Raw genomic sequence first — 20,439 nt, 5'->3', positions numbered from 1 at the left:
ACGGGAGCCAACCTGCACTGGTTGGAGTTTTTAAGTTTGTGGGTACGTGTATTCATGGATTATTCTCTGGCCAACGAGATCCCGAGACAAGAGTGACCCCATGTCCACGTGATCTACTGTGTCCCAGTGTTGAGCTGAAGTTTGGCAACAAGGAAGGAAGGATCTTTCACCTTATCTGAATGGGGAAGAAGACAGAGGGGGATGGGATAAGGCATTTAGTGGTGTGGAATTCAATTTCAATGAAAATGGTGGACATTTTTACAGCGGATGATTACGAAATGTACACGTGGGTAGCCAACCAAATGTTTCAAACTATCATGTCCTCATGCTGCACATTTGAATTTAATTTAATGAAAATCCAAGCTGTCGGGATGACCTGTGAATTTTCTTCTTCTATTTTTGGGTTATGATGGAGGAAGACATTCATGAGCTAAAGTGGTACCCCATCTCTTATGATACTGCGCACTTGTTGAGAAACATTTTGTTGGTAATAGGAATACTGTCTAAGCTTATTCCTAATAGATATTTATTTGCCAGGTTCTTTGCCTAAGCCGAAGTTGGATTATAAATGTTTTTTTGTCCCTTTCCAGGGGAAGAAAAATTCCTGGAACATAATATATTTTTACTTTATTATGTCCAAAAAGGAAAGAGGAGGTCTACTATCATTCATGTAATGAGTTTTCAGGTGTAATTGATCTGAATTCTTCATTTTAGAAGTTTCCATGGTACACTCCTTTTGTGTCTTCTAAATCAGAGTTCGCTTTGAAGGTTCGATATGCATAGTAAATATGTTAATAGCACATGTCCCTCAAAATCTCCCATGGCCTGATTCTGGTTCGCCTGACCTATTGAAAGGGGCGAATTGGGGCTAGTATAAATCATGGGTCAAACTCAAAACCAAACCGAATTAACAATTCTGTTTCATGAACTGATCTAGAATGAGGGTATAAGAGAGTCAATTCCGGTTTTCCTTGAACTTAAACTAGAATTAGTCCAGAACCGCTACTTCAAATAGAAATTGGCTCGATTCAAAAAAATTTTCTTTTATTTTTTTTAATATATATTTAATTCCTTTAATTATTTTACATTAAAAACTAAATAAATAGTCTATAAATAATATATCAAATATTAATATTTTCATAATTTTTAAAAATTTCAAACTGAAGCCAACCTAAAACTGGACTGAAATCTTATTGAACTATTTTGAATTGAAACTATTATGACCAAGACCGTTACAAACCATAAAGCCGGCCAAACTGGCGGTTACGGCTTAAAACAAGACTAGATCCAGCCGGTGGCCGGGTCTAGTGGCAATCACCATCAGAGATGATTTCTCATGCAACCAAATTTAATTGCTTAGGATAGAAAAAACTCAAATAGGAACAACATAAAAGCAAACTACAACACATAAGCAAACTATCCGTTTACAACAAGCTCTTACTCCTTTATTCTCTACACTACAAACGGAATGCATTAAATAGAAGTCATCGATCAATAATATACAATAACTAACTCGACATCAGAATAGCTTGACCATCTAAATGCTTTACATATTTTGATTTAGCTTTTACTGAATCTGTTCGTGGCATATTTCTCACATTATACCAAAGCTTTCTTGATATCAGCCTGCACCGAAAAAAATGAAGCAGCAAGATGAGAATTTTAGGAGTAACATCTGATACCCGTACAAATGTGAATGTGCACAGACACACACAGAGAACAAGAGACCTCAATAGACAAAGGACGAGTGATTGGGCTGTAGCGACCGATAACTTGCCCTTCCTTATTGACCAAGAACTTGGTAAAGTTCCACTTTATGCCAGACCCCATAATTCCGCATTTGCTTGCCTTGAGGAACTTGTAGACAGGTGCTGTATTTGGCCCATTGACGCGTACCTAATTATTGGTGTGTTGAGCGTATCATCAAGTGCGTTCACAAAGTGAAAATTAGCTTTATCTAGTTGAAGATGTTTAAGTTGGGAAGCAGCATCATTTACACACATACAGAAAGAAAAATGAGATATCAATCACAAATACAATCGTTGAGAAGCACCCAAACAAATGTGAGAGTCTAAGTTCTTATCTTTAGAAATTGATATCTCATCACAAATGTATATATATGATTATATATAAGTATACACACACACACACACAAATGTTATCCCCACCTTCTATGCGAAGGTACGTCGTGTAAACTAAAGTAAATTATCTGCACCTAAATTTATGCAGGTTGTGAAACTGCCAAATGACCAAGAACAGAAATTATAGAGCGACACCATGACACCATGCTCTTAATTTCTTGACACGCATGATTTTTTCAAAGATCGAACAGGATAGACTTTGAACAGAATCTAAAGCTAACAAAAATATATGGACCAATCCAAATACTTCTGAAACCTGAATTGTCCTAATCAGTATCCTATATTATTTTTCAATTCTACTCTCAGCCACTTGATGGAAGAAACCTAAAACGTCAATATTTCCTTCTGTCTCTTACTCTTCCCAAAACATACAAACACATGGGTAGCAACTGTTTCAAAATTCAAGCATCCTTCTCTCCTTACCATTTCCGTATAATCTTAAACAAAGATCCGGCATGCACAATGCTGACAGATGCTTCACACTCAATTACTGCAACTTGAAGTCTTAAATGATGGACAGGATTTCCAAGCCCTACTCTATGTAATCAGCATGGCGGTCTGGTCGAATATGAAAAGCACAAAGTTTCCCATATGACAAACAAGGCTTCCAAAAATAAGTTCATGCCTTCTTTGCAGCAATAAATCACAATCGCTACCTCCTACAATTAATGGAAGTAGCAACTAAATGTATCATCAAAGGATTAAACTAATTTCTTCAACAAAAAACATAGCTCCTCTACCAAAAATTATCCCAAACCTTTACCAAAAAAAAAAAAGAACACATGAATCTAGCAAAGCATATCATGTTCAAATACGTGCAGACAACCTAAGATATTTGAGTCAGTGAATGTTATTGCATGAAATCAGGGAATGGTGAATCTTATTTTTTACTGCACCTTGCTTTGATGGCGATGAAGGAAATTCTGTTTCGATAGCAAGTAGATAAATGAGATTCTTGTACCATCAAAAATGTGAATACATGCTTCTTCAAACATTATAACTGTAAATAGCTTTGTTCCCCTTACAGAGAACAGCAACCACAAAATCATTAACATTTATCATCAAACTGAATAAAACAGACTTCAAAACAGAATTACGACATACAAGAATCACAATCACTACTTAATATACACGTAGCCATATTATATTGTACTAGAAACATTATCAAACAAGTGAACTCCAATACCTTCTGGAAAATTGGATATTCAGCCTTGTATCTGGTACAAGCAAACTGTTGTGCATCTTCACTCGTCCCTGGCTCTTGTTTCAGAAATTGGTTACAAGGAAATGCCAAGATTTCAAAACCTGATATTGCAGAAATAAATCCAAGGAGAATGTAAATAAATAAAAATAAAAATAAAAATAAAGGCATTGAATTGTTGTCCCGAGTCCTAACATTCTGTCAAAGTTCGTTACCACCCACCAAGTTTGGATCCTTAGAGACAGAATCCAGGGACAACTCTACCTTCAACGTTTTGAAAAAAGTGACAGCTTTCAAAACTTTAACTTGCACGTTTTTAGTTGCAAGCTCAAAACTTCACTGTTGCACTAACCGATGGGTACTTCAACGAAGAATAGTTAATTACCCAAAAAGCATATGAAGGAAATAAGGAATACAGATCCCTTATCTCAAAAGACTTGTAGAAATGAAGATAAGGGATTATTATTTTCTGGACAAAGGCTCTATTGGATTCCAACTCACACTAGACTTCTACCCGGCAGCCTATTAATGCCCATGCACTCCTCAATTCAAACTGAGATCAGCTTAGATATAGCTATTTAAAGATTACAAAGGGAAAATATCTAATAGACACCATTTAATCACGCCACAAACTCAATTTTCAACTATTTCTTCTTCTGGCAATTAGAGTTTCTATCGTAAGTTGAAACGAACGAAATTAAAAGCACTACAAACACAAATATTCATAAGTACAGAAAAAGAAAGGGGCGAAAAAGAAGCGACCAACCTTGGTCCTTATACTTGTTATAAAGATCGGTCAACTGGGTGTAATTCGAATCTGTAAATCCACTGTTACAAAGCAACAAAACTTCAGAATTGTCAAATTCAAAGTAATCACTTATAGGGGGAGAAAAAGCGAAGAGAAGTTGTTAAAGAGAGAAAAACCATTTAGAGGCGACATTAACCACGAGAAGAACCTTGCCTTTGTAGATGCTGAAGTCGACATCCTGACCCCGGGCATCCTGATCTCAGACCCACAAAACCAAAAAACATGAGATCCAGAAATATAACTAGGCACTTAAAGTTTGAAAATTGCAAAAGAAAGAAGAAGAAGAGAACCTTGACAGAGAATTCATGGATGGATTTCTCTGGGACAGATGGAGAAGCACCCATCCCTGTTCTCTGACCTGTCCAACTGGGACTAGAAACACCTAAATCCTCTGCCCTCACTAATGGGTTTTAGGATTCTATCCACTACCCACCCCAAAGGATTAATCATTGCTGATTGCTGTTTATGCTTCTGTTTACAACTTGGGGTACCAAAACAAAAAAAGCATCCCATTTCCAATTTGCTGCGCTGGCACACACTTGCAATTTTTTGGATTGGACAAATAAAATGAAGTAAAAAAAATTTTGAAATTGACCACTTTCATATGATCATCATCAGATCAAATAAATTTTTTTTTTAAAGAATACTCAAACCTTATTTATTTTAAACTCTTTAATTTTTTTATGAATTTTTCTGTGAATTTTTTTAAAAAAATAACTTACTCAGAATAACCTGAAAAGTGAAAGAAATTCTTCGCTTCCAAAAAGTTTCAGGCAGATTTTCACAATTTTTTAGAATTTAAAATTCACTAAATACCTTAACTTTTGCTAATTTTGAGGGGATTAAGTGGAAAAGGAAAAGAAAAAAAATATATATATATATATAGTCATTAAAAAAAATAAAAATAAAAATTTTAAATTTTCCTTCAAATCTTTTAAAGTAATTTCTTTAATTTAAAGTAAAAAAATGGAAAAAAAATGGAAAGTAAAAAAAGTTATAAAAGCTAAAATTGTAAATACACCCTTAACATCAGAATTATATGATGAGATTATAATAGAAAAATTAAACTTCATAAATTTATTTTCTTTATATTTTAATTGAAGTAATGATAAAACAGAAATGAAAATTGATTTCTTTTTCACTATTTAATTTCCTTTGATTTCTATTGCATAAGTAAGAAATCAAATAAAGACTTAGGTAAATATGTTAATATTTTATTGTTAATTAAAAATTATATTAATTTTAATCACTACATGTTGCCAACATGTAACGTATGGTTTGGGATCATACATGTTTTAGTTTAATACTAAAATAACTATATCATGTTAACCTGGACAAGATGCGTCAACAATGGCCTACGACTTTCAAGTATCACTTGTGGAAAAACTAGTTTTTGCATTTTAAAATTTGACAATAATATACCTTTTAAAAACTTATGAGCCAGTTTAAGGATGAGGTTATACTTTCATTTCTGAAAGTTTCAACAAAATAACACTTAAAGCAAGCAATGGTTCACCTCCCAGTCATTAACTGGCCATAACTAAACTGTACATGGAAAGCCCCCACATGGTAATCCCATTTAAAACGTTGGCGCAAATTACCATTCACAAACTGGCAATGCATAGCTCAAAAGTAAACCCCAATAGAAAACAGGTTTTCACCTGAAAAAAGTACCGTGCAAGTACTTGAAATCAATACTTTTTCTATTCCCATTGAGTTGTAATATACAAAACCAATCTACAACATGAAAAGCGGCCACTGTTCAATTTTCAGATTCAGGTGAAAATATAGAGATCTGGGTTTCAGCTCTAGCTAACAGCCACACTATTAATCAGCTTCTGATCCAGCTGGGCCATGGAATTTCTTCCACTATAGACGGGAAAAGAGTACTGTTTACAGCTAAAGGGGGCAACTATTTAATAAAACCTAAAAAGTTGTAACAAATGCCCAGAGAAATTTTGATAGAATTCCTGAGGCCTTTCCAACAAATAAATTATGCTAAGATAAAAGAAAAATTAAAAATTGATACACGAACATGACAGTCTAGAGTTTGGTTACAGCTCCCAAATCTCTGTGATGACTGTCTCACAGCCCTCTGCATTTCGCAAAGAGTTGATAAGATACGTATATACAACCAATGAAGCATGTCAAATACGTGCTGATCTTCTGAGCCAAATCCTCAAACCATGATCCCTTCCACGCGAAGCATTAACCCAAATAGACTTGCTCTTTTGAACAAGCCGAGAAGCCAGACAAAAAATGTATTCTAAAAAATATGTAGTATAAAAATCAGTAGGAGAACTTTACAAAAACACGTAAAAACTTCCTAAAAAATAAATCAATAAATGCAATTAGTGGTGGAAACTCACCAATCTCAGCCGTGGCAGTACTAGCTGATCATCTTGGCCGCCAAATACTTGAAACTGAAACACAAGAAAGATACATAAGACTGCCCAGTTATTCATGATTTGATAATTTTGGCACAACCATGGAGACAAAATAAGTAGCCACATACAAAGTCATCAAAAAGAACCAACAAAAGAAAAGAAGAAAAATGATTCAATTTTATTATGAAATTTAACACAATGCGGCAGAAAATAACCTCTATTGGACACTGGACTTGCACTTTCAGGTGGTGGCCTAAAAGGCATGAAGTTCCTGTGATGCATCCCCTGGGCAGGAAATGACCATCCCTGATGAGGTATTCTATCCGGCTCTCTTGGGGGGCCACAATATGATTCAGGTGGGTAAGATGCCCTGCCCTTTTCTGAATGTCGTGGACCTAGTGTGGGAAAGATGGCATTGAAAATAAGATGCAACAAGTACAAGGTACGGTATAACAGCTTATAGGACAGGATTACAAGTCCACAAATCTGTACAAACTTTCAAGTAACCTTACCAGGAAAAGGGGGTGCAGGGTATCTCCACCTCTCATTGAGTTCATATGGGGCTGGCCTCATTCTCTCATGGTTATTATAAAAGTTTCCACCATCAGCATTATGTGAAGAGTGGAATCTGTGGTGGTAAGGAGGTGGGGTGTCTCTCCGAGACTTCACATGCTGGCCTGCCTGAACATAAGAGAATTGATTTGAAGGTGGTGGGTGTGGCCTTGGAGGATAAGCCTTGTGGAAGTTTGGCCCATCTGAGTGCATTGGATGTACAGGGTAACTGCTGACAGAGTTCGTGGATTCACAATGTTGCATCTGCATCTGATCCCTACATTCAGTAGCATGATAATGCACTCCATTGGACATTGATGGGTTGATTCTTGGTGCTGCTGGCTGCTGACCCACAGATTCTCTCAAGTCATCTTGCATATTCTGAAAATTTGGCTCAATCAGAAAAGGAGTCCCAATATTATAACCTAGAACAAATGGTAAGACAGTAATCAAATAGAAGACTCACATGTGAATTTGCATAAAGATTTGAATCAATGCTAGTAATGTATGGATCAGGAATTCCACACGAAGGTGGGATAGCAGGAGGAGGTGGTGGAGGTGGAGGTGGAGGTGGAGGCGGTGATGTTGGCAATGGTGGTGATGTTGGTGGCACATCCTGAGGCAAAGGAGGCACAAAGGGCAGTGGAAAAAGCTGTTCTAATTGATTATGCAAATTCTGTACAGAATTGACTCCTGCAATGCCACCTGATGAACCTGCTTCAACTTCACAAGAGGGAGCCACATCCTCCATTTCAAGCTCACCGTCAACATCTTCCAAGATGTGTGTGTGCTTTTCTACTGCTGGTGTGGTCTCCCGTTCTTCAGGGGTTTCAGAATTATGTTCCGGAGTGACAGCCTCAAAACTCTCTCCATCAGAATCACTTCCTTCATCTTCATCCTTAAGCATGCGAGGCATACAAAATCCTGGAATCTGAAAACTTGAATTGCTGATGCAACAAGAGAACAGTCAGTCTAATATCTTGTACAACTTTTCAACTATTCTGTAAGTGACATAGAAATCAATAAACTCAAACCTTCCATATTCGTCAACAAGCATACCCTCCATGTCTCTAACAGGATCATCTAAGGCCCTTTCTGTTCTTGCTGAACGGCGAGAATAGGCAACAGCAGAAGATGAACCGCCTAATGAATCAAGTTCCCGCATATGATGGCAAATAACAGATTCTGGAAGGATCCTTCTTTCCAGCCAAAGCCTCAAAACCTATAAAGAAACACAAAGATGTGAGACATCAACCAACAAATAAAACCAATAACACGCAATATCCATGAAAAGAATCCAAGGCTTGCCTTCAAACACTGCCTCCGATTTTCCTGCGCCAAACTTCCAGGAGGAGCAGCAGCTGAAAGTAGGCGCGGCAACACTGCTTGAATAGCTGAAGGGTATATGCCACCAACATCACCTGGAAATTCAATCACAAATGAATATCATACATCCTGTATGTAGCCATGCATGCAGCATGTATGCATCAATATTAAATGGCACAAGAACAAACACTATACCTTTCAAACCTCGAGAGCATTGAGTGATAGAATCCACAAGGAAAAACAAATCCACCCTTCTGTGTAAACTTGATTCACTTTCCAAGTTACGGGCTAAAATCTCCACCACCTAAGTTTTGAACACAAGTAATGCATCGGTAGAAATCTATGGCATGTCTATGCTTTCAATACAATCAAGCCATTGTTATAAAGATAAAGCAAATAAACTTCATCCAGACTTGTCAAAACATCCGCATTCCCATGGAAATGTAACCTTCCCACTCTTTAGGATGGGAATCACATTCCCATGCATATGGAAATGAGATGGTATAACCCATACATTAGAAATGTAGCTTTCTCAAAAGTGTCACACCATTGTAAAAAAATAAAATGAAATAAAATAAAATAGAAAACACACAGGACTATTGCATTCCCTGGTAACTTCCCTAGGTACTCCAGCAACTAAATGCACTCTTACTGATTTTTCCAAAGATGCAAAACAAATCAAATTTCCACTAATGATCTATAAAATTATTTTGGAAAAAAATGCAAGATTCAAACGCTTATATGGTTAAAATTACAGTGCTCTTTTGTTGTTTCTATTCTATTTTGGTTATATAAAAAAAGGTATCCAATTTCTAAAGTTTAAGCCAACTGAATAACAATTCTCTTGTATTAACTGCATATCATAATATCTAATATGACAAGGTAACATGAAAAGTAAAGCCACATATCTAAGCACCATGATCCTACCTTAGAAGAAACGCCAAACTTTGCACAGTCAATGGCTATGCGAGTTGCTCGACCAATGCTCTCCTTTGTCCTTGTTAATGATCCAATAATTCCTTCAAAAGATGATAGACAAGAATGCGCTTCTGCATAATTATTCCATTTGCCAACAGATTTTGGGCGTTGTGGCACCACTGATTCATTTTTTTCATCAATTGATGTGCACAGAGTTGTCTTCTGGTGCAAATGGTTGGGACTGGAACATTGACTATTTTGAATGAAGTTAGCACTTTCTGAGGTAGATACATGGCATATTGAGGTAGTAGTTGGGGATGTTTGTGCAGGAGATTCTATTCCATCAGCTGGAACTGGACTTGGCTGGGCTACCAAGGCATGCCTTTCACCCAAATGGTCATCAGAAATAGATCTTTGCGCATATTTGACACCTTTTGCCTCACACCTAGGACAGAAACTCATAGGAATAAAGATATTTGAAACGAAGGGACGAAACAAAACCATGGAAGATTTTTTTTTTAAGGAAACTTGAATATGTAAAATTACGTAACAAGGAACAGTAACATTCTCATGCCTTAACTTTTGGGGAGGAGGGGGGGGCGGTGTGGTGTTGTGGTGTTGGGACACTCTGATAGAATGAAGAGCATAAAACAATACTTCTTGATGAAAACCATTAGCATATGCTTCCAAACTTAGCAGTCACAGCCAAAATAAAATGGACACTTACATGCCATTGACTTGGTTGTCATCAATTAGGGACCTCAATGACTTGGTATTCCCACAGCCAATATCCTCAGCACTGTACTGAAGCACATTAGAACCATTTTGAGACGTACCTTTAGCAGCTTCATCAGCCTCTGAGATGATACTTGGACTCGTCTGAGAATTCTCCAAAACGCCAACTTCTTTATTAAGATTCTCAGCTCCAACATCTCTTAACTGAATGTTTTCAGAATTGACTTCATCCTTCGGTAATAAATGATCCAATAAGCCCTGATTGGATCGCAGACTGCACCATCTTCTGTCTAAATTTGGTGTAAAATCTTTTGCACTCTGTTGAATAGAAGTAGAAACAATGTCACCTCCGAAACATGATCCTCCAAGATCTTTGCCATGATCATCGTCCAAGGACTCTGTCAAGACATCTTCATAATGTTCTTGGCTCTTAGAACTTTCAATCGGTTGATTGCAAACTTCAGCTTCTAATGGTGATTTTATAGATTCCTCTATGACTCTGTTAGAGCTGGAACAGAATGCAGAGGCCCTACAGCCAGGAGAGACTACACTCCGCTCTCCTAAACCATCGCTTTCTTTTCTTTCAATGAACATGTGGGAGGAGCTCCTCACTGAAGATATGGAACTGTCATTGATTAATGTTTTCCTGGTTGATGTCTCAGTACATGCCTGACCTTGTTCGGCAGCATTTGCAGACATGGCTTCCAGAGCACGATGAAGACGTTTGGATGGAGGTAAAGCAGCTTCACCATCTGCTGAGCAGCCAAAAGACTGATGCTCCTTGGCAATTGAAAGCTGAGGCCTATTCCCTGGAATTTGAGCACAGCCCTTTTGAGGTGACACCTTTACTGAAAACAAGCCTTTATCAGCAGAACGATCATCATTGAAATTAGCAGGTGGGCCAATCAGCTCCAACATGGTGACCACAACTTCGTTAGAGGTTCTTTCTTCAATTTGACATATGCCACTTTGTGCCTCAGTCAAACTGACTGCAACCTCATTACAAGTCTTTTCTTCCTCAAGAGAAAAGCTGTTGTGGTCCTCCAATGAAGATAATTTGCCCATTCTAACTCTAGCTCGTTTCACTAGTGGCAAATGCTCATCTCCATCTTCTTTATTATGCCTCTCACTCAAGTTTTCACAAGCCCACTGTGAATTTTGGCTGCTATTATGCACTCCAGCGTCCAAATCTGCCTCTGTTTCCAATCTGGCAGGTGGCTCAGCTGCTTCATTAATCACTCGCTTTCTGTTTGGTTTCCTTTTCTTCTTTATAATCACGGCCTTTATTTGAAAATCAAGCCCTTTGCTCAACTCAACATCTTCCTCCAAACAATCAAAAACAGTTTGAGAGTGCTCAGTTTTACAAGCACAGTCTATAGTGCTGCCTTCATTCAGACTCAGAGAATCAGAATCAACTGTTATAATTTCAGAGACATTATCTTCAACACTTCCATTTGAAATAAAAGTAGATGAATCCACATCATCCCATTCAGAGGCATCTGGTGACTTTCTAACTCGCTTGTTCCTTCGTAAGGACCTGTTCAGGATTACTTCAGTTGATGCATCCCCCGCACTCTTGTTACCATCATTAGACAGCATCATGAAGTTCTGGAATCTGGAGGATTCCAACCTTGACAAGCTTGTAGGCCTTTCAACTGATGGATCCTTTTTCTGTGTACCGCATTTTCTAGACCGTAAGTTGCCAGATCTTCTTCTTGAAGTATAAGTAGTTATAACAGGTTTTGCTGTGACCACCACATTATCAGTGGGTTGCTCCAATGAGGCCTCTTTATCATGCAAAGAACCAACTTTTGCTACATCTGGTGCAACACTGCTTGTGAGGTTGGGATCATTTCTAACAACAGTTGCTTCAGAAGTTTCAATCTCATCCTTCAATTCAAAATGAGCTGACAACTCCATTGAATTCCCACCATTTGCAAGAGCAACTTCATCAGAATTGAGATCATCAACTTGGTGTGGTTTCTTTGACTTCTCATAACTGTCTATAATCTCCTGCACCGCACGAAAAAAATCTGCACCCTTTCCTTGACGTTTGATCAAAAGAGATTGTTTTTTCTCTTCAGTAAATGCTTCAACATCAGCAGGGTGGCAGAAAGCTCTGCATGACAACATATCCAACCAAATAAATCAGAAATAAGCTCAAGAGTTCCGGATAAGATAGCAATCCAACACAGAAAGAAAAAAAAAAAAGAAGAGCTAACAAAAGAAAAAAAGAAAAAACCTCCAGCAAATATCCCAGAACTATAGACATGCAAGCTCATGGATCAAATCATGCCATGCATAAATCCGTTTCTATCAAGTAATAATAACACCATGTTTCTGATATAGCACATTATTTTTATGGCATGGCACACATCAACAATTTAAAATTCAACATGTTCACTAATGCACATGCATACTTTAAATTTAATACATGATTAGGAAAGAAATCTTGGTGTCTCCAGCATCTGATAGTTGATTTCCCCAACTTAGTTTTAGTAATTTTCCCTAAAGACAATAGGAAAGAGTTACTCCTGCCTTTTAGTTAAAATATATAGGCCTTATTTATTATTAGGAATAAGGGAGTGGAGATTGGAATGTATATGGTCTCTTGTTTCCATTCCAGATTTTGGTCCCTACATGGATATGAGAATAAGGTAAAAAATATCTTTTTTTTTTTTCCTGATTTTCCATCTCCATTGCCTTATTCAAGGGAATTGAGTATGAGATGTCGACTCACTTTTCTGGCCTCTTCATTGCATACAAACAAATGGAGCCATCAGATATTACCATTAAATAAACTTAATTTTCTATATTCTATTTCATCCACTGTGCTTTAATGTCCAAAGGAAACATCTGCAATTAGAACAGAATACATTGTGCCCAAAAAAAATTGTATGCAGTGGACAGGGAGAGGGGGGGTGGAGGGCGGCAGAACATCTGGATAAGAATTACAACTTCCCAAACTATAAACACCTCCTCAATACTCTCAATATGCTAGAAAACCAAATACCTATACAAGCACTTTGATGATGACTGAGAGATTCGCAATAGATCAAGGTATTCAAAGGCGATAGGTCCTTTTATTGCCCAGTGTGCAACAAAGAGGCAATTTTAGAGCTTTAATCAATTATATTAACATAGGAATATGAAAATTGAAGTAAATAAGATTAAAACTAAAATTCAGGTTGCTCAGATTTGAGAAAATTTTGAAATTTATGTTATGCAAGTAAAATTTAGGTTGATGTAGAATAAAATAGAGGGAATGGAACTGAGAGAGAGAAAAAAAAATATCAGGACAAAATAGAAGAAGAGAGAGATGAAGCCTTAAAACACTATGTTAACATTAATAGATAGGGAAATAGTAGATGGCAGCAACTAAAAAGGGAGAAAAGGTAAAACAAATAATAATAATAATAATAATAATAATAAAGAAAACTTTTGTCTTTGTCACTTATCAGAAACAGAGACCACAGGTGCAGGAATTGCAGTTTATGTTGAAAGTTTTTTGCTTCCTTTTTTTAACTTAAAACAAACCCTAGGTCAGCCATCTCCAAATAGAAGAAAACATAATTCCTGAAAAGCTTCGTTGTGCTAAAACTTCCTATTTAATAAATTAATTAAACTCAAAATTGACTAGTATAGCCCTGTTTTAGAAACTTGTACTTATTAGTAAAAAGTAAATTTTCTGCCCACTTTTTAAGATGCACAGGTTTTCACAAATCTCACCTCATGAGAGGCACTAGCAAGATGCACCCTGCCTAATTTGTCCAAAGGCACCGAGGCATTTAGTTGTTGTGCCTAGGCGAGTACCTAAAGCCCCTTTGACTACACTGCAATGGATGTTTTACTAATTTTCTCTTTCAACAAACCTAAAGTCCTGGTATGCTAGATTGAATCCCCAGAAGAAACTAATTCAAAAAAAAGAAAACAGAGAGAGAGAGAGAGAGAGAGAGAGAGAGAGGAGAATTACAGGAACCAAACAAGTGAAGCTTTGCCAATCAGCATAACCGAGTTGGTCTTCCTCCACCTTTAAAGGTGAAAGGAATGGTGAGGTTCAAGTCTCCCTATCTACACATTCAAACATTTATCACCTCTATGGTGAGAAAGGAAAAGCGCAGTGTCCTGTTATGTAGTTCATTACTTGTTATTTGGCTCATTGGGCCTTCACTGAACCTAAAGAAAAAAAACAAGTGAAGCTTTGATCGAAAGTGTGGCAAAAAATATCCCAAAAAACTTGAAACACCAAACTGAACAGACTAATTCAGAAATTTTGATTGGTTTTTGTTTTTGTGATTTTCGTTTCATTTTGTTCAATTTTTAGAGAAAATAAAAAATAAAAAAACTGAACCGAATTCATTAAACAGTGCATTTTAATGAATTTTATTCAGTTTGGTTATTCTTCTTCCTTATCTCTATCTGCAACTCTATCCACTCCCCCTCACTCCACATTGTCCACCACCAAGGCCTCTCTCTGTGCCTCCGAGATGGAAAAACCCACCACCATTGCCTTCTTCCCATCCTTCCTTCTCATTTACAACCAAAAAACTTTAGGGCTTTTGTTTTATTTCTACTGTTAAAGATTTGCTCGTCAATTTTTAGTTCACTCTGTCCCCCCTCCAAAAAAAACAAAAACTTAGATCTCGTAATTTAGTAACTCTCTTTCTTTTTGTGTTCTTGCAGATATGGCTGCTAATTGAGATTGGATTTGGTTGGATTGCAGAATTTGGTGGATTAGGGCTGCTTTCATGAATGTGTTTCTATTTTTGTGAATCGATTGAAGGGCAAAATTAGTATGGATTAGGCTTAGGGAAAATAGAATTTGGAGACTTGGGCAGGGAATTTGGGGAAGCAATAGACAACAACAACATAGGTAAGGGAAAACCAAACCAAACTGAAATATTTGGTTTGATTCAATTTCCTTATTAAAATCGGTTTGGTTCTTTTTATATTTTTAATAATTCAGTTTACAATTTTTTTGGTTCAGTTGATTTTTTCGGTTTGATTTAGAACCAAACCGGATGCACACCCCTAAAAAACCATAACTCGTAAAATATTTTCCACATAATGGAAGTGCACTAAATTCAATATCTGACAAAAAAGGGAAAAGGCTTGCATGTACACAACAGCTTCAATAATTACTAAATGTTAATGGGCAATAGAATCAACTTTCATACCAAACTGGGGATTCTAGTCATCCCGTTTAAGGGGTTTTCATTCAATTGTTTCAGCTCTTATAAATATCACAATTCACAAGTAGTTTATCTAATCAATCTTTTTAAATTTCTTCATCTCCATGCTTTGTTAAGGTATGATAATCTAACATAACTGAGTCCATGAAACTCAAATAACATTTTTCAAGTTCTCTACAATGAATTAATGATAGGATTTGTAAATAATTGCCATTCAAAAAAATAATAAAATAAGAAGGAACCAGCCATGATCAATTACAATAGTAATTTGAGGCAAAAGCATTTTCAGAAAGCAGGTTATTTGTTCCATGATCAAAAGGGTGTTTGAGGTTACAGCAAATGCAAATGCTTGATCCAGAACACATGCAAATGGTCCATTATTAGCAAAGAAGAGCAGAAGACAGCACACAGCAGCAATATACACAGCAGCAAGAAGGAAAAAGTTTAAAGCTGGGTAGATCAAATTAGCCCATGTCCAAAAAGGCAGATTTGACTTGGATGCACTTAGCCACCAGCAGGATACTCCTATGACCGTTCAGCATGTCTAAAGCAAATATAGATTTAACTCATGTATAAAAACTACACCTTTTTAAAAAAAATAATTTTCTACTTAAGCTACTTCTGTCTCTTAGGCCACACTTTAACTTCATAAATTGTCATAGCCAGCCTCTTCATAATTGCTTTTTACATTCTTTATTCAGATCCCAAGGAGAATTTTCTATTGCATCATATAGTAAAGAGAACATCATCAGAAAAGATAACATCAAATATTCCCAGAACTCCGATTTTTCCAATTGCATGCGTAATCATAGCCATAAAACCCTACATCTAGGATTCTAGGTACAAGGTTGACCATCCAAAATTTAAATTCTCAACCATGCATTCCATATATAAATTTCACTAAAGATATGTACATCCCCCCACCGCAAAAATAAATAAATAAAGTAGATAAAAAAATTCATGGCCAATTTCACCATTGACTACTTCAATCTATAAAACCAGCACGCAAACAGCAAATATATCTTGTCAAACCCGCTAACACCTACACTTGAGGACTCCCAGAATTCAAGCCTTCTAATTCCTCAATCAATTAACAAATGGAGAGAGATCCTCACCTCCAAATGAGACGATCAGGTAATCATACCAGCCCGACCCCAAAAAAAAAAATCAAAAGAGGAGGGAAAATTAAAAAAAGGTTAACTTTCTAACAAATTGAAAGCAGGCAAACAGCAAACTTAAAAGTTGCAAAATCCAAAACAACTTACAAAAATGTTTTACTCATCAAACCCTAAAAAATAAAACATACTCTTCTCCAAACGTGCAGTTTCAAATTTTACATCCTGCATTCAGTTAGATTAAATGCTTCATTTTCAATGCTTTCAAGAAGAGAATGCTAAGTGTAACAATACAAAAAGGAATCGGATGAGAAATGATGAGTGCATTCATTGGTGAGTAGAAGTGGAATCTAAGAAGGAACAGAGGATGAGTGAAGCAAGGGGTGATTAAATGTTTTGGCCACATCTAGCACATTTTGGCATGCACAGTGGCACAAAGGATGGAACACATTCAACTATTCAAGCAAGAGGAATGATGATGAGGAGTGGCCAACCAAAGGTGGCATGGGTGAAGTGCTCCAGAGAACTATTTAACATCTTTAGAACTTTCCAGCAATATGGCCTACACCAAGAACAATGGATGAAAAAGATGCACATAATAAACTGGGATTGAGGTGAGCAATGCTCATTCAAATAAAAACACTTTGCTACTTTAAACTTCAGGAAAGATTAAAGGAACTTTTAGTAGTTTTCTTTTGATAAATATATATAAATTTACAATGAGTAAACCCCAATAAAAAATATCCTTTTTTCACACTAAGAGAGAATAATACTTCAAAAAATTCCTCTCGAAAATATTATTTGTTGATCAATCAACAACTAAGGACTTCTCTGTCAAAAAATCCCCAATTCCCTTAATTTATTTTTACCTGTTTCATCGAGTCACTTTTCACAAATATAATTTTTACAATTAGACAACAACAACAACCAAAAACCAAACATATTCTCAATTTTTCCAACTTTTAATAGATTTGAGAAAATGAAAGTTTTCACTATGGATATTTTTTTTCCAGTTTTAGTATGCACTTTTTGCATTTTTTATCAATATATAAATTGTAAAATGGAAAAACTAAATCTATTTTTCTTCAAACAAATAGACCTTGAGAATTTATAAAAACAAGTTATTTGGTTATTGACAACCTAAATTGCTTGCCTTTGAGGACACCCAGTCACCCCACAATCCCAGCTTAAAGACAAGTTTCCATAATGTTGCTTGATGACATGAAGATCTATTATTGACTCACTGAACAAATTAAAGCAAATAAAGTTACTTAAAGCAAGTAGTCACAGAGTCATTCAAATACATAAATTACAAATGATTAAAAAAGTATATAAACAAACAAAATAAATAATAAATGAAAAGGGAAAAAGCTAAACTAACCCAACAAAGCCAGCCAAAGTCTCATTCAAATAAATAAATCATGAAGAAATAAATAAACATGAAGATCTAATATATTGATAAATAGGGCAAAAGCTAAACAGCCTAAACTTACTCAACAAAGTTTCCATCCAAAATTAAATAGATTTTCATTACAGAATCACCATGTTATGACCAAAAGGGAAGATTTTCTTCTAGGCATATGGTACATAAAACTGCAGGCACGTAAAACAAAATCACCAATAGAAAAAGGCAAAAGACAATATGTAGATTCCTAGTTCTAAACTATGAGCATTAATTTCCCCCACTTCATCATTCAATCACTCTTCTCAATAATCATCATCACTTGATCAAAACGATGATGGGGAGTCCAATGTCAAAAATGAGCATTATTCAACATTTCACCATAATCAATCCTTTCCTCAACAAATATTTGCATCAAAATAACAATCCCTTCTATTTTCTCCTTTAACTTCCAACTAACAAACATTAGAATTTAGCAGAGTTAAAAGGATAATCTTTACCAACAACTAACCTAGTGATTTGATTGAATAACTCAACTCATAAGCAGCCAAAAAAAAAAAAAACTACACATCACTATACTCCCAAAATACGAATATAAAACACTCACATTTGCTGTGTTCCAAAGAAGTAGACAAGTACTTTCTTCCAATCAGCTGGATAGCCCCACTTTTCAGGCTCACTTACCTGGCATCAGCAACCAAATTTATAAACTAAAAGGACAACTAGTAGCAGGCATGGAGGAATGCAGATAAATAATAAAAACAGAATACTTAGTTTGGTTAGAATTAGAATATAAAGTTATATAAGTGACGACTTTCAGAAAATAAATGCATTCAGTTAACAAAATAATCTCCAAATTCCTGCAAAACCTAAAATCTTCAGCTTTCACAATAATAGGATTTTTTATGGTAGCAGAATTGATTAAGAGCGTTGCAAACAAGGAATGACTTTGGTTAAGCTCTGGATTTGCGAAAGTCTTAGAGAAAAGTTCTCACCTAATGGTGATAAAAATCACTCTACTAAACAGCAATAAAGATTGAAAAGAAAAACAAGAACAAAAGTTATAAATAAAGGGATGTGAACAGATAGAGGCATGTATAGATAGATATATGAGCAGGGCATACCGTGGCAGGCCAAGCAGGAAAGCCTTTGACTTTGGCGAGGACAAGATCGCCCACCTTCCATTGGCGGCGGGCAGCAGCAGCGGCAGCAGCTTTGCCGGCGCCCCTTCTGCGACTCGGCCGCATCTGAGAATCGGCGGTTCTTGAATCAAATTCTACCACGCGATTCCAATGGAAGAGAAGATGCCAATCCAGTGAGAAGCCAAAATGGCCCGCAAAATAGAGCAGTCCGGCTCAGTCTAGGGTTTTGAAGGCGCGATTTATGCAAACAATTAGCATGCATTGAAACGCAGAAACCAAAGAGAGAGAGAGTGAGTAGTGACGCAGTGAAAACCCCATTCCTCGAGGGAGATAAAGAAGAAAGGAGAAGAGAGAGTTGGAAGAGTTCAATTGGGAGTTCTGTTTGTGCTTTGTGGAGGACAGAGAGAAAGACGAGAATGAAGCTAAAGTGCGCAGACAAAGTGCAGGTTAAAAATTGAAGAAGGCTAACGTGCACTGGGTCTTAGTGCGGATGAATGAGATGGTGAGTATTTTGCCATTACACGTGACGTACGGCCATACTGTGGAATGGGCTGCGACAATGAGCCACAAAAACTCCTCCGTAACTTTTCAGCCCTTGGGCCTTTTCTGCCAAGCCCACATGTTGAAATTGAGCCGTTTTCTTCTTCTATTGAAAATAATTCTTTCCTCCTGCCATATTCTCATATAAAATATTTTAAAAATTTATATGTGAAAAGGCGAGATTTTTTTTAAATAAAGCTCTCCTTAATTATTATTTTTTTATAATTAATTATTATTAAAATTTAAATTTGAAACTTTATAAATTTAAAATATTATTGATTGAGCATTTGAAAAAATCCCATTACTCAAAGTCAAATTCGAACCTATTAATATTATCAACACCCAAAACTAATTAAAAATTATAATCAACTATCCAAGCAATCTCAAACTTGGTTATCATTATCTAAATAATATTTTATTTTATTTTATTTTATATATTTTAATTAATAATTTATATAAAAAATATTTTTTATTAATAATTTATATTTTAAAATTTTAATAATTTATAAAATATTTGAATTTTATTTATTTAAATATAATATATAAAACTTATAAATATTATTATTAAGTATATATATTTTATACATTTAATTAATTATTTATATAAATAAGATATAAAACTCAAATAAAAAACCCAATACCAATATAATTTATTAAAATTGGATTCATCCAAAACTTAATTATGTACTATTAAATCTATCTTATAAGAATTTAGTTGAATCGGTACCACCCAATAAATAGTTGACTCTTGTTATTTCTAATACAAAAGTCATTAGTTACTCTCTTTGATTACTTTAATAATTCGTTAAAAATTAAATTCTTTGATTTAATTTCTGGTTAAGTTGGTTGATCATGTAGATTTAACAACATTTTAAAAAGAAATAATATTTTGGAGTTTCAAATTGCAATTTAAATATGTTGGATTTTTAGCAACAAGCAAACTAATAATCATTCGAAACACTTAAAAAAAAAAAAACAAA

General features: G+C 35.7%; 1 protein-coding gene across 1 annotated transcript; it reads right to left on the bottom strand.

Annotated features, from left to right (window-relative positions):
- Positions 1-1,377: 1,377 nt before the first annotated feature.
- Positions 1,378-19,378, bottom strand: LOC110658687 (protein HUA2-LIKE 2). Its single transcript, XM_058154237.1, has 20 exons — positions 18,902-19,378; positions 18,385-18,461; positions 10,061-12,187; positions 9,343-9,778; positions 8,611-8,719; positions 8,398-8,510; positions 8,124-8,311; positions 7,556-8,036; positions 7,050-7,470; positions 6,733-6,932; positions 6,520-6,573; positions 6,336-6,416; positions 6,186-6,245; positions 5,667-5,761; positions 4,441-4,561; positions 4,267-4,343; positions 4,109-4,170; positions 3,328-3,446; positions 1,729-1,896; positions 1,378-1,626 (listed from the first exon to the last, which is right to left on the bottom strand). The coding sequence occupies exons 1-20, from the start codon at positions 19,022-19,024 to the stop codon at positions 1,600-1,602; spliced, it is 5,139 nt and encodes a 1,712-aa protein (XP_058010220.1). The 5' UTR covers positions 19,025-19,378; the 3' UTR covers positions 1,378-1,599.
- Positions 19,379-20,439: the final 1,061 nt, after the last annotated feature.

Source organism: Hevea brasiliensis, chromosome 9, assembly GCF_030052815.1.
Source record: "Hevea brasiliensis isolate MT/VB/25A 57/8 chromosome 9, ASM3005281v1, whole genome shotgun sequence".
Taxonomy (NCBI): Eukaryota; Viridiplantae; Streptophyta; class Magnoliopsida; order Malpighiales; family Euphorbiaceae; genus Hevea; species Hevea brasiliensis.
The sequence above is the reverse complement of the archived record's forward strand: the minus strand, read 5'-3'. Positions and strand labels throughout refer to the sequence as shown.

Excerpts from the sequence above, each read along its gene's own strand:
- LOC110658687 (XM_058154237.1), bottom strand. The coding sequence starts at position 19,024 with ATGCGGCCGAGTCGCAGAAGGGGCGCCGGCAAAGCTGCTGCCGCTGCT. Across the intron at positions 6,933-7,049 it reads CCCTGCACCCCCTTTTCCTG|GTCCACGACATTCAGAAAAG; the intron begins GTAAGGTTACTT and ends TTCCCACACTAG. Across the intron at positions 1,627-1,728 it reads CTCGTCCTTTGTCTATTGAG|GCTGATATCAAGAAAGCTTT; the intron begins GTCTCTTGTTCT and ends TTTTCGGTGCAG.